A 10,111-nucleotide genomic window follows, 5' to 3' on the forward strand; every position below is an offset into this window, starting at 1 on the left:
TTTACTTGTTCCAGCCTTTGCTGAGTAATACTGAATTCAAGTTCATGTCACCAGTTGCTGGGAAGAACCCTTTTCTCCACATCCTTAGTAGGCGTGCGCACACACAGAAAACCCGTACCACAGAAATTTGTCGTTTTGTACCAGGCCACACTGAGCAGCTTCATCTGTTGAGGCACTTTCTATAGCAACGCGCATGTTTGCTTTGAACACCGCTGGCCCCCGTTCCTCTCGGAGTGCGCTCCGTCTCCGCAGGCGTGAGTTACTCAATGGTGCAACACCATCACTGATATTGAGTCATGCAGGGGGCGGGGCTTCGCCCGCTCCTCCAGACGCGTCTCTCTCGCTTTCTAAACTTAGATCTGTTGCCATTACAAGAAGGAGATGAACATTCCAGAATCCCGGGACAAGGGGCTTTTTTCTTCTTTCGTTTGAGCGATTTTCCAGAAACGCATTGCGATGCGAGAGGAAAGCTGACCGAAGCGCGCCTCGTTGACAATGAACGCGTAACTCTGGCGCAACTGTCCAAGGCAGCACGTTGGAAAGACCCTCTTACCGTTCTGGGGGTTGAAGGTTTTCTAAATTAACCAACTGTTACTATGGAGAACTTTATGCATAATTACGTGTTTTTATTTTGGGGGGGGGGGGTGCTTTGAGGTCTGTGGTACTTGAACGTTTTCTGTATATGACAAATGAAACATATGAATCGAATTGGCCTCGTTTCATATGTGCATATCACAGCGAGATATGTCGTGCTGACAATTAGACGATAACGATGAGGATGGATAACTCCATTTGTATATCCTCTTTCCTGAACACCCGGGATCTGTAGCTCAGCCCTCACCGCACTGCTCGCTAGGGAGCGCTGTAGATCTCAGCGGCGGTGTCGTCTGGAGTTCAACACCTGTCGCTCCACATTACAACGCATTACGCACAGAACCTGCCCCAAAAAAAAGTCTCTGTCACTCTGCCTGAGCGCCGGTCTCGGTCACGTCGCTTGCACCGTGCACTGCAATGTGGTACGTGTTAGATCAAGCTGTACTGTGACGCCGTTCCCACCATTTAGATGAAGTCCTGCCAGTCGCTCAGTGTACTGGCCTGTGTTCGTACGGCCGTGAGCAGCTCCTGGTGAACCTTTTTTTCCGCACGTGTTTGACATGGGATTACACTGTGCAAATATGCAGAGGTTATTGTCTACAATCAATACATATAAAATTGACATGGTCGGAATACTATGAACACAAACACAGCTACGAAACGACTTCCTCAAGCCCGTGGCGATGAGACCCAAATTCCGAGAGCACGGCACTGCCTTTCTCTTTCAAGAACGCAAGAAAATAGCACGTTGAGACGCCAGAATCTGCACTGTAATAATATTGACCTGGGGGGGGGGGGAGAAGAGTGAAACAGAAAGGTGGGATTACGGGCAACTATTACTCCAGCGTTGCTGTAGCACAAGCCCTCGGAGTTTTGAGTCATCCGCGCCGCGAGCCTGTATTGCCAGTGTGAACCCGGCGGTGTCGTCATGCGACAAGGCGGGGCGGAGATGTTGCAATCCTGAGAGAGCTCGCCATCAGCGGCTGGAGAGCGGCGCAGGAAGGGTATTTGAAGTAGTTGACATCAGACTCGGCGACGCAGTGAGCCAGGCAGACCGAGGTAGCGCTTACGGAGGGGGGGAGAGAGAGAGCAAGTCGCCTACTCGCCCGGTCAGGGGGGAATATTTCACGGGCTCACACGCAGGCAGAAGACGATAACTCGACTCCGACTCCAGCGGGCCGATCAGCTTGACCTGGCTTTGTTGTGGTGTCGGGCACTTGGCGTTTTCCCTCTTCGGAGCGACCTGAGAGCGCGACTGCAGCCCCACGGCAGGCTCGGGAGTACGGGGGGGTCTGCGCACAGGAGCTACACGCCGCGGAGCAACCAAAGGCTCCCCACTTTTGTATTTGTGTGTGTGTGTGCGTTAAAGCGCTTTCACATAAGAAGCCACCTTCAAGGCAGGGGAAGCGAGGAGGAGGCCGGAGAGCGCACAGAGCACTTTAACTTAGCGGCGAGTCTGGAACAAAAGGGAGTCCGCAGACGACGAGTCAGGCGCCGGCTTGCGCTTTGACTGTGCTGCCCAGGAATCGCTCGACTGCGTGTCCCCGTCTCTGCCGACCGACAAAAGCAGGCGGTGCTCGGTGTGGATTTAAAGGGCAGTTCGCCTCCGAGGTATCCCACCCGCTCATCCTGTTCCCGGGCGGACGGAGCCCCTTCGATCCCCGGTCCTTTGTGCTCCCACTGGAACGTGCTGGGACCCCTCTTGCTAAAGGGAAGGAGGAGGAGGGGGGCCGACTCGGAGGAGCGATATCACAGTGGGGATATTCTTTCACACTTCGGTGGATTTCTCTTTTTTTTTTAATTCTCCTTCCCCTGTTTCGTGGATGGGTTGCGGTAACTAGGCGCTCTAGTTCTCGTCCCACCGGGAGCAGCTGGTGAAACTGCTCTGCTCAGCTGACGAGCGGCGAGACCTCCCAACTTTTCGCGGACGAGGTAAGGGGGCAGTCCCGATGTTTTGTTCGTCAGTTTTACCCGTGAAAAAACGAAAAGGTAGCCGAAGCCGAGGCTTGTTGTTGTAGCTCTCGGGGTACCGGCGGAGCGTAGGGGCCCGGGTGAATGGGCAGGTCGCTCCGCTGTTGTGACCGGACCGCTGCCAAAAGTCTCTCGACGGCCTCCCCTGTAGTGCGCACCGGAGGTCAGCTACCACCGGTGCAGCGCCGCTCCGGGGGCCCGGGATGCTGGAAAACCAGCGCCCGTTCCGTCACGGCGGTAGCCACGACGAAATGTTGCGTGTGTGTGTCTGTGCGCGCGTACGTGCGTGACGGAAACAGCGGACCCCGCCGCGCAGCTTGTAGCAATCGCTTGCGCACCGGTTGGGCAGCGCGCCGGGGATGCACGGCTGTGTGGGGTGTCAGCGGGGCTGTGGAGGCGGTGACTCGCCCGGCGGTCTTGGAGCCATACCCCGGCGGCACAGCCCGCTGATGCACCGCCTCGCCTGACTGTTTTGGGGTCAGCCCTGGCTCCAGTCGCCGCAGGTCCCGGCGTGGGTCGGGACCCTGTATGTGTGTTTGCTGGGCGACTCGCCGGAGAGAGCTTCTCCGTCCGAGCCGGACACGAACTCGTTAATGAAGCGCCCGAGGTGCGTTTCAGTGGAAGTGCACTTTTCGTTTTATCCCCAGGCGTGCAAACCCTGGAGCTTCATAAATGCACACTGCGAGTTATTTACGGATTCTTGTTTGAGGCTTTTATTTTATTCATTTGTGTGGGGGGCAATTCGTCTCTCCAACTACCTGTATTGCCATCGGGCTGGACCGGCCTGCGGTACATGCTGGTTCTGGTCCACCAGCGTGGGTCCGGGCGGTACACAGGCGCCGAACCGCTCTCCTCATTAGCTGGGTGCGAGGAAAGACGTGTGGGCCGGATAATCGATAGCTTTCCTTCTTCTGGGCCAGCATCATGCTCTGTGCAGAAGAGAACAGGAAGTGCACGCTGAGGTCTATAAGAGAGGCCATTCATGTGTAGTTGTGAAGGACCCATGCGTTTCTGGTGCAGCTCTGAGCCCCTCTCTCCTGTCCTGCAGATGAACGTGAACCTCCAGCCGGCGCCTCGCGCTCTCCCCCTGAGGCTCAAGCGCCTGGACTTCGAGGACCCCCTGGACAGCGACACCCCGAAATGCAAGCGCCCCCGGCTGAGCCAGCCCCCCTCGCCGGGCCTCGCCCCCTGCCTGCGGCCGCTGGCCCAGAGCCCGAGCCCCAGTGGGGCTGAGCACCGCGTCTCCTGCATCGGGCCCTACATCCTGCTGGAGGCGGGCGAGGGGGCTGGCAGCTTCCGGGCCGTGCACCGCGTCACTGAGCAGGAGTACACCTGCAAGGTAGGGGCGCCCCTCCGCGCGCGTGTGTGTGTGTGTGCGTGCGCGAGAGCAGATTCCACGCAGCCTCGTCCGCACTCCTGCGCGCTCCTCTCGGGGAGAGCGCGGGACAGCTCTCGCCCTTGTGGTCGGGCTGTTGTGGGTTTGGTCTTTCCTGTTCTGGCGTCTTCCCGGAGGCCCTCGGCTGCAGGGGGTCTGGATCTCTCTGCTGGCCCTCGGGGGTGACGTGCTGCAGAAACGCTGTGCTCAAGCCGGGGATCTCAAGCCCAGTCCTGGCCTCACCTTTCGGTTGTATAGTTGGTCAAACAGTTATTTCATCAAATGCATTGTAATTACAATACTTCTCATCGGGCTGTGGGAAGGTTTATAAGTCACTGACTCTTTAAAGAAATGAAGGTTTTGCACATCTGTAAAAGACCTTCAGGGGACAGAAAAACGACTTTGATTGAGAAATTAAGTAGGTGAAGTGTTGAATTGTGACTGCTCAGGCAGGGAGCAAGTACCAGAGCATCCTAGTCTCTGCAGGACCTGGGTTTGAGACCCTGACTCTGGCTCAGGCGGCTACATTCGAATTCAGTCCAGAGCAGGTGGCCTCAGCTCGGGGGGAGTTTCCTGTGCCCCACCACCGTGGGGGGGAGCGCACCTGGCTCAGATCGGAAGTTTTTGCCTGGAAGCAGTAGAACAGCAGTAGAACAGCAGAGATTTTTTTTTTCCCCAACCAGAGTCCTAGGAAGTATTGCAAAATGGCAAGCGAGCATTTGACTGGGGCTTTGTAGTCTGCGGCGAGTAGCTGCTGGTGAGGGACGGGGGCAGGGCGCTGTGCATCCGAGAGCTGGGTCAGTTCTGTGAATGATCCTCCGGGAGCTGTGACCTTTGAGCGCCCACTGCGTTCACCAGTGACAGACGGGGGACAGCCTGAAGTGGGGACACCGTGGCCCAGACAGGTGTGCTGCACGCTGCAGCTCTGTGCTGTGTCATCTTCTGCAGCTGGTGCTCTTCATGCAGGCAGGGAGGGGTGTGTGTTTTAAGTGCTGCCTGGTTGATTCACACCAGCCTGGCTCTTATTTCTGTGGTTTTGGAGCAGTTCTGCATTGGGCCTTTAACCCACAAATTAAAGAACAAAACTAGACGTGCCCTAGAGGTTTTTTTTTTTAAAGGAAAGGGCAAAGCATCCCCTCCTTGTCGGAGCAGAGCGTCTCCTCCGCACGGATCCGCGGGTCTGTGACGGCGCCCCGCAGGAATTCCGGTGGCCGCGAGGTCCCCCACACAGGGAACTGCCTCGGCTCATTCCGCACGCTGCAGACCTGAGAGCAAAGGGCAGCCTGAGCCCATGTGCAAGACGGTGCAGAAAGGACAGGAGCTTCAGGGGGTCTCTCTTAAAACCCGGGCCTAAGTGGGGGGAAAACCCCTCCTTCCCTCCCGTTCCCCCTCGCCTCCCATTATAACCCTAGAGCTTCTCCGGCGAGTCTTCGGGCCGGCCGGAGTAGAGGGCGCTCGCACACGGAGCTCCCGAACCGTCAGTGAGCCGGGGCCCCTCGCTGGCGGCAGAGTTGCCTGCTGCTGATCGCAAATAGGAGCTTTAAAACAAACTTCGGCAGCCTGCAGCGAGGAGCTGGCCTGACGGCACTTCCTATGTTTTGCATGTGGGTCGTGTTTGCAGCGCTCGCTCTCTCCCAGTGAGTAATCTGGTGAGGAGGCTTGTAACCCGCAGACAGGCTCTGCGCGGCTTTCACATGGTAATCCTCGCCCACCCGGGCTGCAGCAGACTTCTCACAGCGCGTGGGTAACTCTGCGCGGCTGCCTGACCTTTTCACAGCAGCAGCCTGGCCGCTGGGTATTTTTAGTTGCCCTCTTCTTAACTTTTAGCTCTTTCGTGTGGCCGGTTGCTGTGCACCTAGCGTGGCAGGTGCATGTTCCAAGACACCCCCACAGCTGGCTGCTCTCTTCAACGGCGTCTCCTGGACCGGACCGGGGCGCATCAAGCTTTGCGATTGAAGGCATCCACGTGCCGGTTTTGTTTTCAACATGGAATGCGTTTCATTCGATCCTGCGGGCATTTTAGTGTGAATCAACAGGAAATCGCTAAGAAGTAGAGAGGGCAGCTGACAATGCTGTTGCTGTGAAAAGGCCAGGGAGCCGAAGAGCTGCGTCCCGGGTGGGCGAAGCTGCAAACGTGCAGGTTTTGAGTGGCTGAAGGCCAGCGTCCACCTAACTCGCGAGCAGCCCCCGCGGTGTTGCCCTCCAGATGTTGACCGGTGCTCCCGTCTTTCACAGGTCTTCTCCATGAAGAGGTACCAGGAGCTGATCGCCCCCTACGCCCGTCTCCTGCCCCACGAGAACATCAGCCGGGTGTCGGAGGTGGTGACGGGCGAGCGCAGCGTCTACGTCTTCTTCGCGCGCAGCTACGGCGACATGCACTCCTACGTGCGCGCCTGCAAGCGGCTGCCGGAGGAGGAGGCGGCGCGGCTCTTCGGCCAGATGGCGGCGGCGGTGGCGCACTGCCACGAGCACGGCGTGGTGCTGCGGGACCTCAAGCTGCGCAAGTTCGTCTTCGCGGACCTGCAGAGGTGAGCCGCTCCCGAGCGCGCGCCTTCGCCGCGTGACGCATCCGCCCTCACCGTACCGGAGCCCGGCGGTGTTGCCCCTAACGCGGCTCGCTCCTGTTTTCACTGTGGCGCCCTGCAGCGTCCGTGCCAGCTGCAGGAGCCCTGGAAAGGGTTCGAACCGGAGCGTTTCGGGGAGGTTAAGCAAATAAGTAGTGTGAGCGCGCTCTCCCTCCCCAGCCTGCACCAGTGCTGCGCTCCCCCTGTGCCGTACGGTCATCGAGCAGCTGCTAATTGTTCATCTAGGCTGGTTTTGCTCATACTGATTCACTCTTGGGTGCACAGCGGAGCTGTGGTGCTGCAGTTCAGCGGTGTTCCTTGGGGATGGTTGCTGCTTTTTTTTTTTCCCCTTGAGGATTGAATAGTGAAACATGAGTTTCGGACCCACATCCTGCTTTTCAGCAGAAACCAAAGGCGACAGGACGAAGAAGAGCTGCCCAGGGGGGTTTGCATATGAAAATGTCCTTTTATAAGCAGGAGCGCAGTGCAGGAGAGTGCTTGGTGATTTGACTTGTCGTGGCTGTGTGCAGGCTGCCTCTGCTTCCTCGACACCCTGTCTCTCTGTCTGTGTGGTGGGCTGTTTCCCTATTTTCTAATATTCCACTTGTCGTTCGTCAGAAGGTCAAACCACACGAAGAGAACTGAACTCCAGAATGAGTTGAACTTTACTGTATGATGATAAGATGCTGAGGAGTAGGCGACAGTTTCACTTTTCATAAGGGGGCTGAATCAGCACTGCTGTAGACCCAGAGCCCGTTTCCATGCAAGCGTAGTGTTATTTATAGAAGCTTCTTGTGTTTAGAAAACGCACTACGGAGGATGAAATTCATGCTAAGGTGGGGGAGAAAGCTATGCAGTAGAAGATGAATTTAGTCGATTGCAGTTGTTCAATGAAAAGGGATCCCAGTGCTTGACATATAGGAGGAGACTCACTTTCTCCCCCATGAAGCGCAGCGGAGCAGGGCGAGGGGTGAGAGCGTGACCTGGGGAGATCAGTCTGTAGAAGCCCAAAGCACAGCCTGTCCTGGTGTCCAGTCGAGCTCCCCGGCCCTTTTGGGAAAGTGCAATGGGATCTTGACCGGCAGGGTGGTCACGGAGGACAGGACAGGACCTCCTGCACCATAGGGGCTTGTCTCGGAATCCCGGGTTGCTTCCCTTTACTGGAATTGCAGAATTAAAAGGCGCAGTGCTTCAGGGTGGCAGGTTGAGAGCAGCTCGCTGGTGTACCAGCAGGGGGAGCTCTGCAGGGTCGTTGGCATAGTTTTCTTGCGTTCCCTCTTCTGCGTTGGTTTCTGACCACAGCTGTGTGTCCCTGCAGGACGAAGCTGGTCTTGGAGAACCTGGAGGACTCCTGCCTCCTGAAGGGGGAGGACGACTCCCTGACGGACAAGCACGGCTGCCCGGCCTACGTGGGGCCGGAGATCCTCAACTCCCGCCACTCCTACTCGGGGAAGGCGGCGGACGTCTGGAGCCTGGGCGTGGTGCTGTACACCATGCTGGTGGGCCGCTACCCCTTCCAGGATGTGGAGCCCGCCGCCCTCTTCAACAAGATCCGCCGGGGCGTCTTCAGCGTGCCCGAGTCGCTCTCGCCCCGTGCCAAGTGCCTGGTGCGCTGCGTGCTGCGCAAGAGCCCGGCCGAGAGGCTGGAGGCCTCCGAGATCCTCCTGCACCCCTGGCTCCGCTGCGGCGGCACGGTGTCCGCCCCCGCGCCCCTCGGCCCCACAGACAGGCACGGCGCCGACCAGGTGGTCCCGGACTTCGACAGGAGCGAAGATGCTGACTACTTATAATTAAGAGAAGGGGGGGAACCTCCCCCCCCGAAACGACCCGACCGAGACACGCCGGGAGACCACGCTCTGCTCTGTGCCCTCATGGCCGGGGGGCGGGGGGCGGGGGGCTGCCAGAGCCCACAGCGGCGAGGAGAGCAGACGAGATTCGGGCATGGTCTACCACGAACTGACATTTTGCAGCGGCGTTGCGCTGGGCGGTGAACAAGGAAGGTTTTTGAAGATGTCATTGCAGCTGACGAGATCTCGGAGGGATGGGGACTCGGCCGGGTCTTTTTCCACGGCGGGGGGCCTGTCTGGGAGACGGGGGTGGGGTTAAGCGATTTCGGAGAAGCTGTGGGAACCGCCCTGTGCGGAGAACTGCGTGTGCGCGCAAAGCAAAGGGGGGCGTTTCAGAGGGCTTCTGGGCCGGCTGGAGAAAAACGCCATCCTCCTGATGTTCTGTTAAAAAATCATTTCTTGAGACCACTTTCTTGGTTGGATTTAGGTCAACAGGAGTGGCAGAGAGAAGCAAAAATCGGCTTCACTAGTCCGAGGACAAGGGAAGCCCTTCAGAAGGGGTTTTTGTTTTGAACCAGGGCCCCAATGACAGCCCACAGGCAGTGCGGATTTTAGACTGACGCGAAAGTCTGCATCTCCTCTGGCCCTTTCCTCACGGATGGAAAATCCCTGTGTGCATCTTGCCGTGACCTGTCTGTTCCCTCCGTGTTGCTACCGGTCTTTCCCTTGGCACAACAGCAAAGCTGCAGGGTGACGAGCACAGCAGTGCGAAAGACGAATAATCGGGGGGGCGTGATCTCGGAAGAGAACTGAAATCGGCTGTAGCATTACTATCTTCGGATACCTCTGAACTCCATACTGTCCTGGAATACTTGATGCTCAATGAGGTTGGTGCCTTGTTTTGTACTGTTGTTTACATATTGCTTTGCAAGTGGTAGCCTGGGTCCAGGAATTCAGAAGTGCCTTTATCCACGAAAGGAAAGGAAGATTTTGTTTGGTTTTTTTTGGGGGGAAAAGAAGCTGTTTGTTCTGCTGTTATTAATCCAATCATGAGTTTCCATACCAAAGTCCTGCTCCAGCTCTGCCCTTGCTCAGGACACGGCCTGCAGGCCACACGTCCAGTCCAGCCCTGGTGGGGGCCGATGCCCCGCCTGTGTTCCAGGGGGGAGGACGGTGGGCGCTGGGCTTCGGGAGCAGGGTGCAGCCACACGGGCGCGAGGAGCCCGCTGTGCAGCTGTGGTGCCTGCGGAAGTCTTGTTTTGTGAATCTGTAAATAACGTTTTCTAATTTTGCAAAAAGACATGCACACTACGTTTTTTTGGGGGGGGGGGCGGAAGGGGAGTATTTGTTTATGCAAAATAAAAAGTGAATATATTTTTGTTGTTGCCAATAAAAATAAAAACTTGAAATTTGTTTTATTGTTTCTAAGCAAGTTAGCCTGACTTTTCCTACTTCTCTACTGTCTCCGGGCTGTATGGTTCGAAGCCCCTCTAATTAAATGGGCCTGATCTGCTACAGCACTAGGCCAACGGCCCGAGCCAGATGTACCTGGGTATCTCGTCCACATTGTTAAAATACGACGCATCAATTTTTATACAGTAGTTACAGAACTAGCATGAAAGTCATCTGAAAATGAAAGTGATATTTACTGTTGTTTTTTTCTACAGTCCATAAGCACAGCAGCTGAGGTCTAGAGTGATCAGTCTACTTGTTCCAGGTCTCAATGACAAATCTCATCTCTAGTTAATAGTCCATGTCGAGCTCTTCTTGGTTAATAGCCACTTATCAGAGTTATTGACACCTGCGTTACACATTATATA

The 10,111-nt window shown here is 56.5% G+C and overlaps 1 protein-coding gene across 1 annotated transcript; it reads left to right on the top strand.

The window, feature by feature from the left end:
* Positions 1 to 982: 982 nt before the first annotated feature.
* On the top strand, positions 983 to 9,704 carry trib3 (tribbles pseudokinase 3). The gene is made up of 4 exons (XM_088607561.1): positions 983 to 2,526; positions 3,614 to 3,904; positions 6,176 to 6,468; positions 7,823 to 9,704. The coding sequence occupies exons 2-4, from the start codon at positions 3,614 to 3,616 to the stop codon at positions 8,292 to 8,294; spliced, it is 1,056 nt and encodes a 351-aa protein (XP_088463687.1). The 5' UTR covers positions 983 to 2,526; the 3' UTR covers positions 8,295 to 9,704.
* The last annotated feature ends 407 nt before the right edge of the window (positions 9,705 to 10,111 follow it).

Source organism: Lepisosteus platostomus, chromosome 15 (genome assembly GCF_059453375.1).
Source record: "Lepisosteus platostomus isolate fLepPlt1 chromosome 15, fLepPlt1.hap1, whole genome shotgun sequence".
NCBI classification, from domain to species: Eukaryota; Metazoa; Chordata; class Actinopteri; order Semionotiformes; family Lepisosteidae; genus Lepisosteus; species Lepisosteus platostomus.

Coding starts and splice junctions, on each gene's coding strand:
- trib3 (XM_088607561.1), top strand. CDS start 3,614: ATGAACGTGAACCTCCAGCCGGCGCCTCGCGCTCTCCCCCTGAGGCTC. Junction 3,905..6,175: donor AGCAGGAGTACACCTGCAAG/GTAGGGGCGCCC, acceptor CGTCTTTCACAG/GTCTTCTCCATGAAGAGGTA. Junction 6,469..7,822: donor GTCTTCGCGGACCTGCAGAG/GTGAGCCGCTCC, acceptor GTGTCCCTGCAG/GACGAAGCTGGTCTTGGAGA.